This window comes from Cannabis sativa, chromosome 1, assembly GCF_029168945.1.
Source record: "Cannabis sativa cultivar Pink pepper isolate KNU-18-1 chromosome 1, ASM2916894v1, whole genome shotgun sequence".
In the NCBI taxonomy this organism is placed as follows: domain Eukaryota; kingdom Viridiplantae; phylum Streptophyta; class Magnoliopsida; order Rosales; family Cannabaceae; genus Cannabis; species Cannabis sativa.
Window position 1 is genome coordinate 10,845,807 of NC_083601.1, and position 24,829 is coordinate 10,870,635.

The following is a 24,829-nucleotide window of genomic DNA, read 5'->3' on the forward strand; positions in this document are numbered from 1 at the left end:
ATTCCCAACAATATAAGAACGTGGACTATTAAGAATGGGTAGTAGTCCAAATTTAGTACAACTCCTAAATAGGAAATGGTTGAAACTGTATTAAAATAAGTATTTTACGAATAAATATGTACGAAATTATAGTTTACATTTGACAACAACTTCTAATTATCTCATTAAATTCAAATATTGAGTAAACATAATTGCACCATACTGTATTTACTTGCAGTGAAGTACCGTGCACATATATTGATGTACGTTATTTTCAAACTTGAACTTATTGAGATATGGGAGATCCAAATTTTCTGTCGTACATTGAAATACGTCCCAAATATATTTGCTAATTAATTTGTGGGAACCACATTACAATTTTTCACATCTTGATTTAAACATTACAAATTTCCAATATTAAAAGTGAACACCCAACTACCATTACCATGAAGATGTTATGAATCCGTGTTGGTAAAATTAATATTAAATATTTTCATTTAAAACCTGATTTGACTAGACTGTACACCCTATCAATCAAGATGACTTTGTCAATGCATTGGAAAAAGGCATTTGGAAAATCCAACCCAAATGGTGATGTGAGTTCAAATTTCAAATGAAATAATATTTAAAAATAATAATTAATAATTTCGAAGGTATTACTAATTACTTGATAGTAATTATATGTCATTATTTCACTAATTTTGTACCATTAATCCGTATAAGGTCACAACATTAGGGTGTACCATCTACTTTGAAAACCCTAGCTCATCCACTTATTTTATTATGGAATTATTTTTTAAAATCTGACATTGCAAGTGTTGTTCATAACTTATTGGAAATAGTGAAACTCAATGGCACATATTGGGTCAACATAGTTCCATTCCAAATAAAATTTAAGTTTACAGTTACAAAGACATACACAATAGAACAGAATTTGTACATAACTTAGTTGTATCCCAAAATAAATTAATTAGGATGTTTTTTACACTGAAAAATGTAGGTTGTATTGAGATATACTATAATATCAGTACTATTATCACATGATGCTTTATCTGACTCAAGACTTTAGTTTTCCACCCCGCGTGTCGATTTTGGTCCAGTGTTTGGCGCACCGACTACCGTATCAAATATGATAACACTCATCCCCCGATGGCCTTGTGGACTACGGGAGGTTGGGTAGGTTCGGTTGGATGGGATATTTGGCGGCGTCTCAAGTAGTTCCCTCCAGCCTAATCCACCAGTCCGAACCCTTCGTCAACATTACCTGAATATACATGTAGCACGTACATAAAATTTCTAAGAATCAATTTGTAATAATATACTATTGAAAAAAATAGACAAAAATAGTTGAGTTATTACCCAGATTTATTATGAGATGATTGATTGAATTGCTGAAATTTCCTTAATGCATCTACAACACACGGTTGTATTGCATACCAATCCTTCTGTTTACACATCTTCACTTCGGTGCAACAACAATACATAATTTATTTTTTCATATATTATCCCTACACATATGTGTACAGGAAGGGAGTGAGTTCTCTAGGAAAGAGAACAATACTAAATTGAGGTGTGAAGGAGTAAGGACAGGTAGAGGGGTATATATAGTACTTGTGGATGTGATTGTGTTGTGTAGTCTTTTCAAAAATTAAAAAATAATAATTAATACAAACTGGTACGGCTAAAGATGGGGTGATATGAGACCAATACAAACCTGATTTTGTCAATGCATTTGAAACCGTTAGTTCAACATACCCAACCAACTAATAAATTTTCCTTGAAAGACGTAATTTGAACCAACCTATTGACCGGTTTTGTTATGGTTTGGTTCAGTTTGTACGTGTAAGAAATTAGTACAATTTGTGAGAAAAAAAATTGTTATTAGTTTGTATTGGAATTCTAATTTCCAATAATCAGTTGACATGTGTAGGATGTATTACCTTCTTTAATAAAATAAAAAATATTTATTTAAATATACAAACCTTTGAAGTCAATATGAATGAAAATAATGTTTTAATTTAAATATACATTTTGAATTTTGACTGGGTTAATATCAATGAAACTTAATTTTTGTCTTATGTTAATAAAATCTCCTACAGTACATATGATGTTACATATAACTATGTAAAACTCAGCCAAGTACGTTTTTACAATAAAATAATAATTTCAACACTTAAAGTAAACAACAAATCCTTCGAAACCCTAAAAAACGATTTTAAATAAATGAGGAAGACCTTTTTTGTATTTTAAAGTAATAAACATTTTAATAATATTTTCCCATCACTCCATATACGGTCAAATCAGTAGGTTGTACTATCCCCTAGAATAATCTAAAATAAAAAATACGTACAAATGTGTTATTACTATAATTAAAATATTTAACTAATTCTGTTCTTAATAAAATTACAGAATTTATTAAAAAGAAAATCAAGTACTATAGTACTATTTATTTTTTTGATCTAAGTCAAATATTGTATGTATATTTTTTAGTACAGTTTTCTTAAAAAAAAATGATTTTAATAATTAATTAATATCTCGTTGATTGGGACAAGATACCGTAAAATACGGTTGTTTAATTTTTGGTATTGTTTATTAGTGGATTTAATATAAACCAGTTAACCATGTACATCTTCAGATTGAGCGTCAAATAAAAATAAAAGACAAATTATGCAACCAATTAATTATCATAATTATTTTAGTACGTAAATTGATTAATTATCATTATTATTTGATACTGTAAACATACATTCTATTGTGATGAATTTGTACATATACTATAACATCGGGACTCTTATTACATGAGGAAGCAATTTGACCTAAGACTGTAAAAAACGCTGACATTTGCCTCCCGCATATCTTTTCTTCAAGGGTCTGGCGCACCGTTGTGTCAAATATAATAACACTCATTCCTCGGTGGCCTTGTCCACTCGGGAGGTTAAGGTTCGGTAGGATGACATATTTGGGTGGCCGTTTTGGAAGTAGTTCCCTCCACCCTACTCCGCCCATCCCAAACCTTCGTCAACATTTCCTGAATATACATGTACGACATACAACAAATTTTTAAGAAACAATTTGTAATAATATACTATTGAAATAAATAGACATAAAGAGTTGAGTTATTACCGAAATTTGTTATGAGATGATTGATTGAATTGCTGAAATTCCCTTGATGCACCTACAACACACGTTGCACAAAGGTATACCAATCCTTCTGTTTACACATCTTCACTTTGGTGCAACAACAATACATAATTTATTTTTTTAATATATTATACACACGTCTACATATAGGGAGTGAGTTGTCTAGGATAGAAAACAATACCAAATTGTGAAGGAATAAGGAGAGGTAGAGGGGTATATATAGTACTTGTGGATGTGATTGTTGAGTGTAGTCTTCACAAAAATTTAAAAATAATAATTAATAATATAACCCTAGGTACGGCTACAAATAACCTAAAGCTATTTATTTGACTTTTTCAATCCCTTGAAAAACGTAATATCAACAAACCCAACCCCCTACTAACTTTTCCTTGGAAGACGTAATTGGAACCAATATCCATGCTCGGTTTTGTTCTGAATTGGTTCACTGTGCTAAACAAAAATTATGTATTTAAATAAGGTAAATGTTGCTCCCATTGTTATCACATGTAGCAACAAATATCCTAATATTATGTCCAAATAAACATGTGTGGCCAAATGAATAAGAAATTAAATTAGGATGTTTACTAATAATGAAAACTCAATATTTTTTTAAATACGATTTTAATATTTCATTAAAATATTATTCGTTGGAGTAAATATTGCAATAATTTTTGTAAGATTACATGAACGTATCAATCGTTGGAATCAAGATTACAATAATTTTTTGAATACTATATAAATATAGATATTTAATAACAAAACCGTTTAATGTTATGAATACAATAGTAGTTTAAGACAAGAAGTGACTCTAGTAATAAAATCAGGAGAATAGTGAATCTGGTACGCTTCATGATGAACTGAGTACACACTCAGCCTAAACAACCTAAATTCATAGTGCGACTTCTGCCATACTGCATCGGTGTCACTCTGTACAACCCTAGGTCGAACTTGATTCGGTGAGTTCGTTAGAAGAGGAGTGACTCCGGTACCCAACAGCAAACTTCAGTACATACTGTGTCACGACGCATGTAAACACCGCGAGTGACAACATGAGTGCTATGAAAGGTTGACTGTCGCGCCGTACAACCCTAGCTCGAACTGGATTCAGTGAGTTTGTTAGGAGGATAGTGACTCCGGTACACCAAAGCTTACTTGACTACATACTCTGTGACACAGGGCCCGTAAACACCGCAAGTGACAGCGTCAGTACTACGAATGGTTGAGTGTCCCTCCGTACAACCCTAGGTGGAACTCGGATTCGTTGAGTTCGTTAGGAGGATAGTGACTCCGCACACCAAAGCTAACTTGAGTACATACCGTGTGTCACCTTAACCACACAAAACCCTAGCTTGTGACAAAGTGTGAGTCCTATGAAAGGTTGATCGCCGCCGCAGAATCCTAGCCCGAGAGGATGTTCGGTGAGTTCCTCGTGAGGATAGTGACTCCGTACACGAATGGTGACACGAGTACTTACCGTGTGTCACATTAACCAAAAAACACCCCAAGAATAAAGGTGAGTCCTATGAACGGTTGACTGCCGCTCAGTAGAATCCTAGCCCGAGAGGATGTTCAGTGAGTTCGTCATGAGGATAGTGACTCCGGTACACCAAAGCTAACTTGACTACTTACTGTGTGTCACATTAACCAAAAAACACCGCCTGTAACAGTGTGAGTGCTATGAAAGGTTGACTGCCGCTCATTAGAACCCTAGCCCGAGAGGATGTTCAGTGAGTTCGTCATGAGGATAGTGACTCCGGTACACGAATGGTGACACGAGTACTTACTGTGTCTCACATTAACCAAAAAACACCCCAGTAACAGTGTGAGTGCTACGAACGGTTGACTGCCGCTCATTAGAACCCTAGCCCGAGAGGATGTTCAGTGAGTTCGTCATGAGGATAGTGACTCCGGTACACCAAAGCTAACTTGACTACTTACTGTGTGTCACGTTAACCAAAAAACACCGCCTGTAACAGTGTGAGTGCTATGAAAGGTTGACTGCCGCTCATTAGAACCCTAGCCCGAGAGGATGTTCAGTGAGTTCCTCGTGAGGATAGTGACTCCGGTACACGAATGGTGACATGAGTACTTACTGTGTGTCACATTAACCAAAAAACACCCCCAGCAATGCGAGGTGAGTGCTACGAACGGTTGACTGCCGCTCATTAGAACCCTAGCCCGAGAGGATGTTCAGTGAGTTCGTCATGAGGATAGTGACTCCGGTACACCAAAGCTAACTTGACTACTTACTGTGTGTCACATTAACCAAAAAACACCGCCTGTAACAGTGTGAGTGCTATGAAAGGTTGACTGCCGCTCATTAGAACCCTAGCCCGAGAGGATGTTCAGTGAGTTCCTCGTGAGGATAGTGACTCCGGTACACGAATGGTGACATGAGTACTTACTGTGTGTCACATTAACCAAAAAACACCCCAGTAACAGTGTGAGTGCTACGAACGGTTGACTGCCGCTCATTAGAACCCTAGCCCGAGAGGATGTTCAGTGAGTTCGTCATGAGGATAGTGACTCCGGTACACCAAAGCTAACTTGACTACTTACTGTGTGTCACATTAACCAAAAAACACCGCCAGTAACGATTAATGAGTGCTATGAAAGGTTGACTGCCGCTCATTAGAACCCTAGCCCGAGAGGATGTTCAGTGAGTTCGTCATGAGGATAGTGACTCCGGTACACGAATGGTGACACGAGTACTTACTGTGTGTCACATCAACCAAAAACACCCCGCAATAAAGGTGAGTGCTACGAACGGTTGATCGCCGCTCGCAGAACCCTAGCCCGAGAGGATGTTCAGTGAGTTCCTCGTGAGGATAGTGACTCCGGTACACGAATGGTGACATGAGTACTTACTGTGTGTCAGAGATACTGATAGTAACAGGATGTTCATTGTTACCATAACGAACCCCCCGTGAAAAATTGTAAATTTTTTAAAAATATTCCAACATGTAATTTTCGGCTTCACGACAGAGATACTGATAGTAACAGGATGTTCACTGTAGACAACACTAATTTTTTTTTTATATAATAATTATATAATATTAAAAAAAACTAAATAATTATAAAGAAATATTAATCAAGACTTTTATAAATGTATTTGTTTGTATTTTTATATTTTTAAGTGTGGTAATAATATATTCGGGTGTTTGCAGTGTGGGTAGTGTAGTTTTTAACCTTTTTTTTAACAAATCCATACATGCGGTTTGTCCAATTTCTCAAACCGCACTCGCACCGCGAAACTAAAAATCGCGTAACTCGCACCGCGGAAAATGGTGCGATGCGCATCGTTTTTTCGATTTGGACTATTACCAATAATTAAACTATCACAAATACAACAAAACTTGAGCAACATTTGTCAAAAATTAAATTTCAATCAACGTAAATTAAAATATTTAATGTTTACTAATATTGGCATCCCTACTAATATTATTTAATGGATTTAACAAATATTTAGTAGTGTAATATGGGACGTACACTGTTCACTTGATGGACCTTGTCAATTCACACAACACTAAAATATTATTTTAAAAGAAAGGACTGCTTGAGACATGACATGATACGCTTCCCAACGAAACAATCAGCCATGCCCTATTATGTTGTACGAATTAGGTTTTGAAATTGGGGTTTATTTTGGCACCAAGATTGATAATGTTAGAAAATTTTTAAAAAAAATTCATTTTCCCACCACTAACTCATTTGGAACGACCTATATATAAACAGGTGCCCCCTTTCCTTGTGAGTAACACACATTATCTCCACCATAGTTAGAAAAAAAAAAATTTGTACACCTCACTCACAAATTATAGTACATCGCACATGGTGGCTGGTGGTGGAGAAGACTCATGCGGGTTCGATGGGGGTGGTCCGCCTTGGAGAAATTCACTTCAGGGACACCCCCATTGCTACTGTGGTGATCTAGCTTATGTTTGGACTTCTAGTAGTAGAGCAAATCCTGGTCGTCGATTCTTCGGATGTCCACACTATGTAAGAGTTTTGTCTTTTTGCATTCAAAAGTACTTCTCATTTATGTTTTACGTACTTAGGCAGCCATGATAAACTAATAGGGTTATTTTCAACTCAGGAGAACGATGAAAGTCGAGGATGTGATTACTTTTGTTGGATCGATAAATCACATGGTAAGAGAAGTACAGATGCTACACCTGGATTGCGAAACCAAATCAAGATTTTGGAAGAAGATAAGAAACGCAATGAGAATGTTATTAGAAAATTAATTTTTATCATTTTTATTTGCCTTTTCATCATTGTCCAACTTATATTGCGTTAAAGATATGGGTTGTCCCAAAATGCAAATGTTTTGTATATCTTATGTTCTCAAAACTTGTTTAACTTAATTGTGTAGAACTTAATAGATGCGTGTGGATGATGACGAAAATTTCATTTGGTATGAAGTACCCACTACGTTCTCAAAATTATATGTTTTCTACATTTCTAATTTCTGTAGCAAATTTCGTCAATGGGTTCAATGTGAAGTTGCAAAATTATATATTATTCACATCTTCGTATTTGTTATGTGAAGTAAGCCTTGATGAGAATGTTCTATATTCCATATTTTTCCTCATTACTATGTTATGAAAAACCAAATTTAAGGGGGCTATTGTTTATTTACATTTGGTTAGAGTAATGGGAGTTGATATGGTATGGTTTCAATCTTTTTTTTTAATATGTTCTCAAAACTCAGTTTAAAGTTGAATGAGTACAAAGATTTGGTAACTAACATCAAACAATTAACAAGTGACCTTTGTCGTTATTTGTAATGTTATAGTACATGTGTTTTGAAAATTCGGTTTAAAGTTTAATGACTACAAAGATTTGGTAAGATTAGGCAAGTAACATGATTTCCTTCAAATAATTAAGAAGAAGTCACCTCTTCACCAAAAAAACAAATAAAGAAAATTAAGAAGTCACCTTTGTTTTCTGGTTAAATAATTTATGTGAAGTACAATCAACTACTTCTGAAGTATCGGTACATTGTAAGAGTTGTTATGGTGTGAGTACAAAGATTTGCTAAGTATGGTTTAATATATTGTCAAAACTAAAATAAACACAAGTCTGTGAACATAATAACCAGTTCTAAACGTGAACTAATAAAAACAGATGTCTAAATCCAAATGCTCCCAAATCCAAACTAAACAACACACAAATAACACAACCTATGCTCCCAAATCCAAACTACACAACACACTGATAACACAACCTATTAATAACACAACCTATTAATAACACAAGTGTTTTTCACACACTATTCACCATATGAAATCTTAGTCTTGGTAGACTGAAGCCTAGGGGAGGCTCTTGACGGGGGAAACATGTTTGCATTGCGAGACTTCGCTGTACTGAACCGAGGATCGCGTGGAGACTTTGACGGACTACGCAAAGGGGCCGAGGATGATGCAAATGAGCTGCCTTGTGCAGCCCTACGATCTTCAACCACTTTGGTACGAATTTCATTTTGTTCATCAGTTATGATCCTCGCAATGATTTCCAAACGTGCCTCAACCGGTGAAACCGTGCCACAATACAGAAACAAAAACAAAAACTTAGAAAATGTAATTAACTCTAATCAACTTGACAGTAAAACACCGAATAAAATTTAAATTACACAACGTTAATCTCAATCAAACTTGCGTAGTACATTCTGAAATATTTAAAAAGTGGTATACCTCATCAACTACTTCTTCCTCATTGGCCACAGCGTCCATGTACTTCATGACGTATACACCGCAATCTCGGTCATTGTCTTGTTGAGGAAGCCCGCGATCTTTCCTGTCAATTCTGAAATCCACGAAAGTCACATTCTTCGACCTATTCTCCTCAAACAAAAGGTCCAACGTCGACAACTGCAAACGTATACAATTAGTTAGATTCAATGAAGAATGAGTTATTCACATCAAACAATGAAACTTTGCAAGTTTACCATTTCTTTCGTAGCCTCCACACGATACTTCTCATTCATTGCGGTGTGTAGGGAGTCCATAAATGAGACAACCTTGGACTTCATATTTACTTCGGCACCAAACTAATGTGGTGCACCTTCTAGAGTCAACACCTAAGACAAACATCTACAATTGAATAGAGGAACAATAAAGTCAAAAATAAATTGAAATTACAGACCATATAGATATTCGACACTACAATGACCAATATGCATCGCTAACATATCTCAGTTTTCAAAATTACAATTAAGAACGACCATGTGTATATGATGAAGTACCTTGACGCATTTTTCCAAGTTGTCTTCGTAAAACAGTTTTGACCACTCCCGGTCTTTCGCAATCCTCTTCACATTAAACGAACCGAGAGTTTTTTGCTGCAAAAGCATTGTTCATCTTGTCAAGTAACAGAAATTACAACCAAACTGAATTACAAAATTTAAAATAAGTTGTACAGCAAAGCAATTACCGAGATGCGAGTGGGCATGTACCAAACACGAGGTTGGTCAGGTAATCGACTATCACGTTCGTACTTGTTCATTAGTATAGAAAAACAGTCAATGATCCGCAACAAAATGAAATATGATTTACACATGTACAATAAATGATACATATTTAGTTAATACTTTGACACTTACGGATCCCTCAACTTCTCGCAATCGGCCGCAACGATGCCATGCACCTCCTATCCACTTCAAACTTTCGAAATTTCGCAAGCACATATACGATTCAATTGTAATCAATGTAACTGTTATTAAAAATTTCTACAAGTATATCATAATGAGAAATACGAAAATAACATTTAATTACCCCGGATCTAACGTGTTGCTAAAAATAAACTTGTAAAACCCATATTGGTTACGGGATCGCTTCCTTCGTCTTGAAAGGCCGAACAACGGTTCGCCCGACTCAATGAATTGCTCGTACGCCTTATCGTTGAAGTCATCCTCAATTAAAGGCACATTCTCCGACTGTGTCTTCTTTGATTTGACGAGGGCTTTGCCTTTATTCCGAGAAGATGCCACTTCGACTATATCAAAGTCCTCATCGTCGAAGGTCTTATGTGCGCACCTTCATCTTCAACATTTTGTAACAGATAGTGAAGGCGTACTTACGTAATCCACCACATTTTCGTCGGATAGACCAACAACATTAGTCTTTGAACGGACAGGACTTCAACGGGGACTCCTCCACGGCCCGTTGCACTCCGCCTTCTTCCCCGTTTCCGCAAAGAAAGATCCTCCTCCAACTCTCGGTCAATACCACCTACACCTTCTCCTTTGTCCATAAATTTCAAAGAAAATGATCTCAACTGAGACTTTAACTCATTGGAGAAGTACTCCTTCAACTCGTTGATAGAGCTGACAAAGTGGTCACTGCTCTTTCTTCCTTCCGAGTCGGAGTAGTAGTTGGGCAGTATTACGGGATTCGAAGTGAGCGTTATCTGTTAAACATAACAAATTTAATTTTTCAAACCCAAAATAATTAATATCAACTGAAATCACATTACCACATTGTAACCAAAATTCGATGTACCTTGTCGCTGTTGGGACCCCCATTGTCTTTCACAAATTTGTAAGCGGACTTACATTGTTTACTACCCCAAAAATCAACAGGAGCATTGTTCGGTCGACATATCCAAAGTTCCACTCCACGTGAGTCAAGTACACCAACTGTCACAAACAAACAATGTATTAGTAATACATTCGACTAATAAATGACAATATTATATTATAAACTGAATAAACACATTTACATAATTGAAAGATAACAAAATCAATGTACCTGGAGGAATAAGGTGCAGCCAGATACATTCTTCGTCGCCTTATTTCGGAATCTGAAAAATTGAGTTCATCAGATACCTGAACCCCGCAGCCGCCCCGCTTGTGGCGAATGTCCCCGGTAACCCTAAGGGAGTGCAAGTACCCGAAGTGATATCGACCCCCGTTTTCGGCGCAAGGACTGTCCCTATGACCACCAAAGAAAATTTAATCAGAAATAGGCTGTCTGCCTCAACGCACTCCAACAAAGATTTCTCCAACATTGTCAAGGACACGGTGTACTCGACAACGTTCAATATCTCCTCCAGATATCGAGTGTCACTATCACCCTCGGTGACTACAGGATCCCCTCCGTCGTCCACCCCATAACATCTCCGAACATCGCGGCAGATAAGTGAATTTTCCTCCCATACAAATCCAGTATGCTAGTGGTTGGGTCAACATGTTTGATTAACCAACTCACTAGTCGGGTGTCAACGTATGGTGCATCCTCTCTGATGAATGATCCAAATCCAGCATTTTGGATCACATCTTTCTGCTCCAGGTTCAGGTTCTTGCAAATCCTGATTAAACGGTTGAAGGAGCATCGACCGTACACAGATGCTTCTTCACTTTCAGGAGCACCCTCTTCCTCATCCACCTCCACTTTCTTCCCCTTGGCATCGCCCGCCTTTGGTTTCCTCCCCTTGTTTGCACCGCCTTCTTAGCGGGATTAGGGTTAGGGTCATAGCTTCTCCACTCGTACTTCTCCTCGTCTAAGTGAAACCTTTATATTGCACTTTTAATTTGTCGGTAGCCTGTAATATGAGGCAAACTTACATCAACTACAGAGTACATGGAAAGAATCGTAAAGTACGTCAAACAACCCTAGGTCAATTACAGACAATTGATATAAAAAAATTAAGTAACAGTCGACATCAAACCTCTTTCTCAGTTAATCCCTTCTCAGCTGCTCGAAGGGCTTTGTAGTTCGCATTGCTACATATGGACATAATTTCAATCAAATATATAATAAAATAAATGTTAAACATCAATCACACGAGTAAACAACTATCCATCATTCAAAACTTACAAGAAATTTCTCCAAGCAACCGCATTATCGTTCGGCTCGGGGGTGACATCCTTCTTTACGGGTTCATTTCCCCCTTTCCTTTTGCGTTTCCCAGCCATGTATGATGAACCTAACCAAATTAAAGATAAACAAATTTAAACAATAAGGACTACATATTTCAACAAATACACTATATAAAAAAAAAAAAATTGACCAAAACACAATGAAAATCGTGCATTGTAATCACCCAAAATCACATCAAATCAACTTAACCATTCGGCATTGGAAAAATTCAGATTTCAAACACACATTTCATGCTTCTTGCATGTTACACATTAAAGTACATTAAAATGATGTGAAACTCTTTTCAACTAAATGATTTCCAATACTCAAAAATTATACGACAACACTTCCACAACCAAAACAATGAACAAAACAAAACTTAACTACTAACTCCCATAACCAAAAAGTGGTACAAACGAGTTGGTACAATTCGTGAGAACCAACAACATAAAGCACACACATGAATAGACAAAATTCCCCCAAACTTAACCAATCTAGGTACCTTGTACCTCTTAATTCATGATGAACAGAGTACAAAGCCATTTGGAAAACATTTAATATCAGAATTAACAAAACAATGCTTCACTACTAACTGTCATAACCATTTCAATAACTTCTCCAATAATTGATATACACAAAAAAACAAAACTGCCATAGTTTTTATCAATAGTGTATCTCATTAACTCATGAATCTTCTGTCTAAACCATCCAATTTTTCAAAACAAATTCATAACAATAGGAAAATACAAACTACAACTTCTAATTAAAGTACAAAAATCACTCACTACCCAACACATGACAGCCATCACCATTTCATTGTTTTCCTTTCTTTCAATTTTTTTTTTGGGTCAATATAGGGCGTAGAGGGCAAAACATTAGGGTAAAAAATACACACGAGAATGACCAAACACGCGACTCCAAAACACTTTCACAATAAAATTGATTTCCGAAAACAATTATTTTTCAAAGAACACTGTACATACCAATGTTTACATTGTTTTTCTTTCTTTCATTACATTCTTTCATTAAAATTGTTTCACTGCAAGGGTATAAATTAATCCAACACACTTTCACAATAAATCAACAAACAAAAAGGGTAAACACATGAATCGAATCAAAACTACTTCCTAGTACTGTGTAAAATTGGGGAACATAAAATGTACCTTCAATTTTCTGCAACCCGTGAATCAAAACTTCTTGAATAAGCTGCATTTAAGGCACAGTAAAACGGATTAAAACTACTCAATAAACCAAAAATGGAACAGAAAAAAAAATACGCAATGCAAATACACGGATTGAACACCACATCACAATTTTGACAAATACTTTACTATCCAACTTAACCCAAACTGAGAAACAAATTAAGATTTCTTTTTCCATGAATGACAAATGCATTACTATCCAATTTACCCCAAAATGAGGAACAAATTTATGAGTGGTGATGAATGTTGCTAAGCAACACCTTAATTAATTAATAATAAAGTTGTTCTATCTGCATAACTTTGAAATTTCCACTTTTTTTACTTAAAATAATAAAAGGTGCCCAGTTCGTATTAATAATTTCAAGGGTAAATATCTGTTTCATCGCACTTTCTGTTTTGTTAATTCATCATTATTTCTAATTCTAACTATATATTTTACAACAAAAATTCCATTTTAATAAAAAAAATAACAATAATATGTAAAATATAACGAAGGAGAACACATACAACGTTTTACTGTAACAACAACTTTTTTTTTTCTGAAAACAGATTAACACCAACAAATTTCTATATAATTTTTTAGTAGTTTATTGATTGAAAAATAAAAAATCACGAGGAATGGCAGTCAGGACCTCCTTCCTAACTAGTATCTAACATTATCCAAAGTAAATAACAAACAATATGCAAAAGAATGAGAAAATTTCTTGTACAAACCCACCTCGTTCGGAGAAGGAGCCGGAGACAAACAAAACCAAGTGCACCAACTCTGAAAGTACTACAGTTTCCTCTCCCAAAGAAAATGTGAAGAACAAGAAAAAAATGGGAAGAAGAAGAAGAAAATTCGAAGAACAAGAAGAAAATGAGAAGAAGAAGAAGAAAATTTGAAGAAGAAAAAGAAAATAACAACTGCCCTAAAATAAACCTAACTCTTTATACCCACGAAGAAGAAGAAGGAAAGGCTAATGTATTTTCAAAAATTGGTAACTGTCACGTACATCAAACGTCAATCGGTGTCACTTTTTTTAAAAATTAATTAATTTAAAATACAAAAAACCAACCGGTTACCATTTTTCCCCCCCTAACTACCCCTACTTTAACCCCAGCCCTTAGATCAACCCCCAATTCAATCCAACGGCTACAGTACAATCAGGGATTGTATTCCCTATTTTGGCATAACGGGACCAAATCCTGTCCCATATAATTATATATTATTAAAGTAGAGAATAAAAGTATATTAAGCAACCTACTCAAAAAATGAATATACTTTTATAAAACTAAGTGAGGTTAGTACGTGCATTTGCACGTGCCTAGCTCTCCTTATTCCATTTTATTTATACTTTTATTTATTTAATTTTTATTAAAATTTATATAATTTAACTTTTACATAGTGCAAATTTCAAAATATGTATTTTCTTTCTGGGTATATTGAGATAATAGGTAGAAGCATAAATTGAAACATTCTGGAGCTACAAAGATAGTTATTAAATCGTTAGCACTACATAAAAACATTCCTCCTAGAGTAGTTGTTAATAAGAATAACAGAAACGGAGCTTCTTGTGGATCAATGTCACTACCCTTCTCCGCATCATTTACTAAAACAGTGATCTCATTATTCCCTATTCTAGCAAAACCACTCGGATCCAAGTTGAGAGAGATAAATTAAAAAAGTATGGTCGCACACTATTGGGATGTACTATTAAACCTAAATTGGGGTTATCCGCTAAGAATTACGGTAGAGCAGTTTATGAATGTCTTCGCGGTTACCGTGAACAACACACTTCAATCATTTATGACGACCCCTCCAAACAAGCACTGGCTTATCGCCAAATGTCTCTTTTATTACGAAGACTATCGAAAATAGGATCGATTACGGATTCGAGCCATAGCACATGGTTTCATAAAACCGTACGATTTTTTCGATCTAAATAAAGCAGGTTTTACATGAAGAAGATTTGACTCAGCATGTTCTATTCGATACGGGTAAAAGAAGAGTCCGACTCGGTATTCTTAAAAAAAGATAGAGAAATTCAGAACCAAGTCAAGATGATACGGACCCAGGAGCTACTTTACCATATTCTGAATTCAATGGTTTCAATAAACTCCCTGAACCTGTTCGTCTTGAACCAGATCTAGAACTACCCTCAATAGTTTGTGTAGCCATAAGAGTTCCAGAATTACTAAATATGGAGCTATAGGTTTATCTCCATGAATGAGCTTGCTATTTTCAAGATCTGCAAAAAATAATTTTAAAAACCAACAATGGTATATTTGCATTTTAATAAATTAGAATAGTTTCTTTTATCATAGTACACACCACCTTTAAATTTAATCAATTGGAGACCATACAATAATACTAAACACGTTTATTGCTATATAACCACATAATTCAGCACTCAAATCTATGTTAATGATTATGATTAGCCCTAACCATATACTTTTGATTAACAAATTATATGTAATCAAGCTGAAGAGAAGAGAGAGAGAGAGAGAGAGAGAGAGAGAGAGAGAGAGAGAGAGAGAGAGAGAGAGAGAGAGAGAGAGGAGTGGAGCCCACAATGTAATGGAGACTTCTTAAGAAAGTCTCCCTTAGTCACGTGCACCATGTCAACCACTACCACTATTCACCAGTCAACAAAAAGGTAAAATTATTAATACCTACTTTCTTAAAGGGTAAAAGTGTCTCCAAACTATCACCCTATTATCACACTGTAAGATATATAATAAAAGTATTTTTAATTAATAGATACAAAAAAAATAATTATTTTCCAACCTATCTCATTTTTTAAAGATGGGCTTTCTCCAACGCTTTTTCTTCCACCGAAATTAGTAATATTAATATGTACAAAATACCATTTATCCTGTTTTAAACAATTTTCTAATGTAACTCTAATATGATATTAATTTAATTCAGTTCAATAATTAAAAAAAAATAAATATATAAAAATTATTTTAATAATAAATTATGATAATATGTCATATATATTATTAAAATTAATATTTGTATGTTTAATATTAAGAAACTAATATCAAGTAATTTAAAGTTGTTAAATAGACTCTCATCTTACATATACCGGCAACTCATAGCTACATAAAAAATAGGCTTTTTTTTATAAACGTACAACAAAAAACATAATTACAAAAAAAAAAAATAAAAAAAAAAAGTAAATACCATTTTAGATACTGTATTTATAAAAGTTACCGATTGGACTCTATGTTTTGTTAAATGATAAAAAGAACCTTATATTTCTAAAATAGTATAATTATCACCCTGGGGTTAATTTTCAACAACTTTTCTTTTTTAATATAGCTAACTTGAAGACAATATCTAGCACAAACAGATGTAGAAAATGTAACCAGTTTTATCATAACACTTCTATATCAGGTTATTATCAAGTTTTATTTTGACAAAAAATCAGTTCAAAGTACTATTTAGTACTGTTTATCAAAATTTTTGAAAACAAAATTTAAATGTAAGAGCTAAAGAATTATAATTCAGAAATAAAAACACTCACGCTTTTTACATGGTTGGGGTGTTAACAAGCCTTATTCCACGAGTCAATATTATTAAGTTAGGCTAGAAAATACAAGAAGGTATGAACACTCTATATTTTGCCTAGGCAAACGAGTAAAGAATTTCTAGCCATTTGCTTGTAGGGTTCGTTACATATTTATAGTGCATAAATGTCATACTAGTCACCCATTTTTCCTCTAATGGGTGTAATATTTACTTTGGGTTTATCTGGTTAAGCCCGACCCATGGGATGCCTTGTGTATCGCTGATGTGGAAACCACATCGCGATACCAATTGTCAAAACTGTGTCATATTTTCGTGGGAAATAATGACACATTAATTACTTGATTGTCAATTACCATCTTTCCTTATTTGGAAAGATATGATATTCTACCCGAGATTCTTAGAAAGAAATCTTTGATCTTGTGCGATCTGGTAGTAAATAGGAAACTATATTAGGCTTCCAGATACTCGCTAGAGGCTTCTTTCTTCCAGACACTCACCGTGTTGGATGGGATCTCGACTGGACGAGTTGCTCATTCTTCACCCGAAAGGACAGACAATTTATGGATTCGACCTAGTTATCTCAATTGGGCCCACTGTTGGGCCTTAAGTATTTAAGTTGTATTTATTATGTGAATTTCACGTGTTCCTAGCCGAAAACACGGATAACATTTACCCTCCAAGCTTCCAGAATTCTGAAGGTTGCAGAGGCTTGCTCCATACTGCACGGATGGACAGGTGGAGAGTAAAGGTGAAACCTTTTAAAATTCCAAGTTACCTTCATTTATGGTTGACATCATTCTATTTTTTGAATTAATGCAACATGTGGTGTCACAGTATTCATTTGTGGAGTTAATGTTCAGTGAGGAGGCGCGTGGAACGAAGTCTGTAAACTGCGGTTAATTATTTTGGTATGAATCTCGAGGAGAATATCATCATTTAAATTTTCTCGATTCAAAATATTTCATTAAATGCCTGGCTGATGGCGTTCCCAGATCATTGGATTTGTCTTGTGTTTTCTGAAACTTGATCATGGCCCTTGATCATGTGGTTTCCGTGGGCAGTTATTTTTGTTGGGTTTTGTGCCCTAAATAAAACCCATTTCAATATAATCAGATTTACTTATTGTTGCTAAATTTATAATCACTATGCAAGTATACGCAATCAAGTAGTAAACTCACACAGGTGAGGTCGAACCACAGGGAATTGGACTAATTACTACTAAATTATACTATTGATTCTATCTGGTAAAAGAATATTTTTTATGAATTAAATAAAACAATTCAGAAAATTAAAACTAACAAAAGGAAGATTAATCAAGATAAGAAAATAGGGAGACGAATCCTGTTGTTAAGTTACCAATGTTAATGTTTAAATGCTATCCTTCTCTTGAAGTGAGTGACTGATTATGAATTAACCTAGCTCTTTTCAGATCTTCTAGGTTCTAAATCTCATGCTCTCTAATTAATCTCTTAATTAAACTAGCATGAAATCAGCATTAAGCAATAATCTAAATGTCACAAAGGCTATGTAAATACTTTCGTTTTACATCAAAACCTAGACTATCCAATTTTAGCATTCTCAGTTCTCACTTTTCAGATTTCGAATTGAGATCATAAAACATGTAAAAGGTGATCAATCTTGCACATGGAAATTAAACACAAATATGAATAGTATTCACAATCAAGATGGAAGAATGGCAATTAATCATTAACTAGGAAAAACTTAAACAACATTCATCATTCTCCCTAAATAGGAGTTTAGTTCAAAACATCCATAATCAAATCCATAATTAACATTGAAATAGAAAAGAACATAGAAAAATTAAAGAGAAGAGAAAGAACTAGTTGAAGCAATTGATCTGGGTCGCCACAAGCCGCTCTTCTAGCCTCCTCCTTTGTTTCTAGGGTTCTAATTCTGAATAATCCCTAATTTTCACGAACCCTCACTATTTAAACCAATTCTCATCTTTAAAATTCGTGAAATTACGAAACTGCCCAAAAATCCCGTCATAAGGGTCCCCGTCGCGACTGGCAAAGCCCCCGTCGCGACGGGAGTTCAACTTCGAATCCTTGAAAACTTTCTGCCAGTTCCCGTCGCGACTGGAAAATTCCCCGTCGCGACTGGAATAGGCAGCGACACCAATCTTGGTTTTTCTTCTCGATTCTTTCACCATTTTTCCTCAATTCTTGTACATACTTTCTTTAAATGCCCGAGGACCTGAAACAAAAGAATCAAGCGTAATATAGCCTTAAACTAGAAACAAAGAGTGAAAACTAACCGAAAATATTCCCAGTCGCGACGGGCAATGCCCCAGTCGCGACTTCTGAAGCTTGCCCCCTTTGTTTTTTTTCGTGGAAGGCCCAGTCGCGACTGGGATTACTCCCGTCGCGACTACTGTAGCTATGGCCTTCGTTTTTTTCATTTTTTTTTTCACGATTTTCACGGTTTTAGTTTAAAACTAACTAATGCAAATCTAACCTAAATGCAATGAAACAAATTAAAATGCTACAAAACACTTGTAAATGTCTTCTAAAAAAAATTCAAAAGAAAAATAAAGTAAAATTAAATTAAAAGATTGGGTTGCCTCCCAATAGCGCTGCTTTATCGTCGCTCAGCTAGACGTTGACCGAGATCTTCATAGTGGCGCCAGAATCATGGCGTACTTGGCTTGGTCAAATTGACCTCCCAAGTAGAGCTTTAACCGCTGCCCGTTAACTTTGAAAGTATTAGGGCCTTCACCTTTCAATTCCACCGCTCCATAAGGAAACACTTTGACCACTGTAAATGGCCCTGACCACCTTGACTTCAATTTACCAGGAAACAACTTCAGCCTTGAATTGAAAAGTAGAACTTGTTGCCCAGGTTGAAACTCCTTCCTAACTAAATTTAATTCATGCCACCTTTTAGTTCTCTCCTTATAGATCTTAGCGTTCTCATAAGCCTCATTCCGAAATTCTTCCAACTCATCCAACTGTAGTAATCTTTTCTGACCAGCAGCCTTTAAATCCATGTTCAAAGTTTTCATTGCCCAGTACGCCTTGTGTTCTAGCTCCACCGGTAGATGACAAGCCTTTCCAAACACCAACCGATATGGTGACATCCCGATTGGCGTCTTGAACGCTATTCTCAAAGCCCACAGTGCGTCATCTAACTTTCTTGACCAATCTTTCCTTGATCTCTGCACCGTTTTCTCCAGAATCATCTTTATTTCCCGGTTAGAAATCTCAGCTTGGCCATTACTTTGCGGATGATAAGGTAGAGCAGTTCTATGACGAACACCATATCTCGAAAGGAGTGCTTCGAACTGTTTGTTGCAGAAGTGACTCCCTTCATCGCTTATGATTGCTCGGGGAGTTCCAAACCGAGTGAATATGTTCTTTTGAAGGAACCGAAGAACTGTTTTACCATCATTAGCTGGTGTGGCTGCAGCTTCCACCCATTTTGACACATAATCCACAGCTAAAAGAATGTATAGATTGCTAAACGATGAAGGAAAAGGACCCATGAAGTCTATCCCCCATACATCAAACAATTCTACTTCCAAGATTCCTGTCAAAGGCATTTCGTTTCTCCTTGAGATGTTTCCTGTACGCTGACAACGATCACATGCCTTCACAAAAGTACTAGCGTCCTTGAAAAGTGTTGGCCAAAAGAATCCGCTCTGCAACACCTTGGAAGCTGTTCTAGTTCCACTGAAGTGTCCCCCACATGGTAGAGCATGACAGTGATTAAGAATAGAGTACATCTCCTCTTCAGGCACACATCTTCTTATTATCTGATCTGCACAGTGCTTGTAGAGGATTGGCTCTTCCCAGTAGTAGTGTTTCACCTCAGAAAAGAATTTCTTTAGTTGTTGTCGAGAGAGTTCAGGAGGAGTGATATTTGCAGCCAAGAAGTTAACATAATCAGCATACCATGGTACCATTAGACTTTCCCTCACACTAAAGAGTTGTTCATCGGGAAATTGTTCATTTATTTGTACCTCTTTCGTATTCTGACTTTCTTCCAGCTCTAGTCTTGACAAGTGATCTGCTACCAGGTTCTCAGTACCCTTCTTATCTTTTATTTCTAGATCAAATTCTTACAAAAGAAGAACCCATCGAATTAGTCTTGGTTTGGCATCCTTCTTAGTCATCAAGTACTTGATTGCTGAATGATCTGTATACACTATCACTTTATTGCCAATCAAGTAGGGTCGAAATTTGTCACATGCAAACACTATAGCCAGCATCTCTTTTTCTGTAGTAGCGTAATTCAGTTGGGCCTCATTCAAGGTTTTGCTTGCATAGTAAATGGTTCTGAATACCTTGTCAACCCGTTGTCCCAACACTGCTCCAATCGCATAATCACTTGCATCACACATGATTTCAAAAGGTAATTCCCAGTTTGGTGTAGTCACGATCGGTGCTGAGATTAACTTATCTTTGAGAATCTGGAATGCTTCAAGACAATCTTTCCCAAATTCAAAAGGTACTCCACTAGCGAGAAGATTAGATAGAGGTTTGGCAACTTTGGAGAAGTCTTTGATAAATCTTCTGTAGAACCCGGCATGACCCAAAAAGCTTCGAACTCCCTTAACTGAAACTGGAGGAGGCAAGTTCTCAATTGTAGATACTTTGGCTCTGTCAACCTCAATACCTTCTTTCGAGATTTTATGCCCCAGCACTATTCCTTCCGTAACCATGAAATGGCATTTTTCCCAGTTCAACACCAAATTAGAATCTTCACACCTTGTTAAGACCAATTCCAAGCTGCTTAAACATTGGTCAAACGATGAACCAAATATTGAAAAATCATCCATGAACACCTCGATGCATTTTTCTATTAGATCTAAAAATATGGCCATCATACACCTCTGAAATGTTGCTGGAGCATTACACAGCCCAAATGGCATTCGTCGAAAAGCAAAAGTACCATATGGACATGTGAATGTCGTTTTCTCTTGATCTTCCGGTGCTATAGCTATTTGGTGATACCCTGAGTACCCATCAAGGAAACAATAGTACTCTTGACCTGCCAACTTGTCTAACATCTGATCAATGAATGGGAGTGGAAAGTGATCTTTTCTTGTGGCCTTGTTGAGTTTCCGGTAGTCTATACAAATTCTCCATCCTGTGACAGTTCTGGTTGGGATGAGTTCATTCTTTTCATTCTTCACCACCGTCATCCCTCCTTTCTTTGGAACAACCTGGACTGGACTTACCCATTTACTATCTGAAATAGGATACGCTACCCCGGCATCTAACCACTTTAAGACTTCTTTTCTGACAACCTCCTTCATTGGTGGATTTAATCTTCGCTGTGCATTAATGGTAGGCTTCACTCCTTCCTCCATTAAGATTCTGTGCATTACAGTTGAGGGGCTGATCCCTTTAATATCTGTCCATCCAATGGCTTTCTTATGCTTCCTTAGAACCCGTAATAGCTTGTCTGTCTCTACAGAAGATAGGGAAGATGCCACAATGACAGGAAGTGTCTTACTTTCTCCCAAATATTCATACCTGAGAACATCCGGTAGGACTTTTAACTCTAGTTGAGGAGGCTTTTCAGTAGATGGGGTAGGCTTTGTTGGTATGACTCCTAACTCTTCATAGTATCTTCTATTCAACGGTCCATAAGAGTCGAGCCACATAGCATACTCATAAGCTTCCTTACCGTCTTGTTCCACTACCTCCCCTTGTACCAAAGTCAGATTAAGAGGGTCTTCAATATGCGTCTTTGTCTCCACCAACTGGTCCACCATATCAATTGCAAAACAATTATCACTAGCTGTAGGGTAGGTCATTGCTTTGAGCACATTAAATACAACTTCATCTCCTTGTACCCTCAGCTTTAACTCTCCTTTCTGAACATCAATTAGTGCTTTCCCTGTTGCCAAGAAGGGTCTCCCCAGGATGATAGGAACATTGCTATCTTCTTCCATATCCAGAACAATGAAGTCAGCTGGAAAGATGAACTTGTCAACTTTAACTAACACATCCTCAATGACTCCTCTAGGATGAGCTAGTGATCGATCCGCCAATTGAAGAGTTACCGTGGTTGGCTTTGCTTCACCCAGCTGCAGTCTTTTAAACACTGACAAAGGCATTAAGTTTATACTGGCTCCCAAATCACATAGTGCATTTATTCCTTCAATTTTTCCAATAGTACAAGGAATAGTGAAGCTCCCTGGATCTCTGAGTTTTGGAGGGAGTTTCTTCTGTAGAATAGCGCTGCACTCTTCAGTTAGAGCCACTGTCTCATAATCCTCCATCTTCCTCTTCTTTGACAAATTTCCTTCATAAACTTCACATAACTTGGCATCTACTCTAAAGCTTCAGCAAAGGGAATGTTAATGTGAAGTCTTTTGAAGACTTCTAGAAACTTGGTGAACTGCTTGTCTAAGCTTGACTTTCTGAGCCTCTGAGGATAGGGTATTTTCACATGATGATCAATGCTAATAGGTGGAGACTGTTGTGGTAGTGCTGGGCTGTCAGTAGCCTTCTCTGCTGTTGGTGTTGGTGTTTGCACTGGTTGAGCATTTATTTCTTCATCTACCTCAACTGGTTGTGGTAACTCAGGCCCATCATACTTCTTACCGCTCCTCAGGGTAATTGCTTTGCAGTTTTCTTTGGGATTAACTTCAGTTGTGCTAGGCAAATTTCCTTGAGGGCGTGTTGCTACCTGAGTTGCTAGCTGGCCCATCTGAGTCTGCAGGTCTTTAATTGAAGATCTAGTTTCAGTCATAAATTGAAGCAGTAAATCTGTTTGCAAACTAGAATTTCCACCAGAGGCTTGTTGCTGATTAAACTGTTGGTTCTGATTTCGTTGCTGATAGAACCCACTGTTTCTTCGGTTGTTACCCTGGTTGAACCCATAATTGTTGTTGTTGTTGTTCTGTGAAAAATTCCCAATGGCCTTAGCTTCATCCATTGGCAAATCATCCACATCTGCTTGACATTCCGAAAAGTGATGACTTCCTCCACATAACTCACAAACAATTTGGGCTTGTTTAGCTTGCCCTGCAATTATTTTTGTCAATGCCTCAACCTGAGCTGTTAACTTTGTGATAGCATCAACTTCTAACACACCAGCTACCTTCTTAGATTGTTTAGAGCCATCTCCTCCAATAGATCATACGCCTCATTAGCACTCTTTCTCATAAAAGCTCCGCCCGCTGCTGCATCTATTAGAGTTCTAGTATTACCAACCAACCCGTTGTAGAAGTTGTGAACCAGCATCCACTTCTCTATACCGTGATGAGGACACCTCCTGATCAGATCTTTAAACCTCTCCCAAGCCTCATGGAGAGATTCATTATCTTGTTGGCAGAAGTTATTGATTTCTCCTCTCAGCTTTGCAGACTTGGCTGGAGGAAAGAACTTTGACAAGAATTTTGTTGCCAGATCATTCCAGGTGGCAATAGAATTGGGTGGCAAGGAGTTTAACCAACTCTTGGCTCGTTCTCTGAGCGAGAATGGAAACAGTCTCAGTCGAATGGCATCATCGCTAACTCCATTAACTTTAAAAGTTTCACAAAGTTCCATGAAGTTAGAGAGATGCAGATTAGGATCTTCAGAAGGGAGGCCACCAAACTGCACTGAAGACTGCACCATTTGAAGGATGGCAGGTTTAATCTCAAAGTTGTTCGCATCCACTGCCGGTGGCCTAATACATGGCTGCACTCCCGTCAGAGTAGGGAGAATGTAATCTCTCAAGCTACGGCCATTAGCTTGATCTTCCACGGCGCCTCCATTATTACCGTTATTACCCCCATTGTTTCCAGCATTATTGTTCACATTGGCAGCCATGATTTCTGATGTTTCAGCAGTTGCTGAAACTCTTTCTTGCCTCTTGTTCTTTCGATTCCTCCTGCAAGTTTTCTCGATTTCAGGATCAACTGGTAATATGACTGCTTGTCCTTGACGGCGCATACACTTAGGATTTCTGAAATAGATCAAGAAAATATTGCAAGAAAAAGGTTAGAAAATCAGCAAGAGAAAATATACCAAAGTAGAAGTTAGTATAATTTTGGGTAATATTAATCTTTATACAATTCCCCGGCAACGGCGCCAAAAACTTGTTGCTAAATTTATAATCACTACGCAAGTATACGCAATCAAGTAGTAAACTCACACAGGTGAGGTCGA

General features: G+C 36.6%; 2 protein-coding genes and 1 non-coding gene across 3 annotated transcripts; 2 read left to right on the top strand and 1 right to left on the bottom strand.

Moving 5' to 3' along the window:
• Positions 1-6,914: 6,914 nt before the first annotated feature.
• Positions 6,915-7,567, top strand: LOC133039915 (uncharacterized). Its single transcript, XM_061119034.1, has 2 exons — positions 6,915-7,119; positions 7,217-7,567. Exons 1-2 carry the CDS (start codon positions 6,952-6,954, stop codon positions 7,418-7,420), a joined length of 372 nt encoding a protein of 123 aa, XP_060975017.1. The 5' UTR covers positions 6,915-6,951; the 3' UTR covers positions 7,421-7,567.
• A 1,122-nt stretch (positions 7,568-8,689) lies between these two features.
• On the bottom strand, positions 8,690-9,161 carry LOC133039917 (uncharacterized). Its single transcript, XM_061119040.1, has 2 exons — positions 9,071-9,161; positions 8,690-8,993 (listed from the first exon to the last, which is right to left on the bottom strand). Exons 1-2 carry the CDS (start codon positions 9,152-9,154, stop codon positions 8,772-8,774), a joined length of 306 nt encoding a protein of 101 aa, XP_060975023.1. The 5' UTR covers positions 9,155-9,161; the 3' UTR covers positions 8,690-8,771.
• Positions 9,162-23,930: 14,769 nt separating this feature from the next.
• LOC133033780 (small nucleolar RNA R71) lies at positions 23,931-24,037 on the top strand. The gene has a single exon (XR_009685843.1). It is a non-coding gene; the product is annotated as a small nucleolar RNA R71 (small nucleolar RNA).
• The last annotated feature ends 792 nt before the right edge of the window (positions 24,038-24,829 follow it).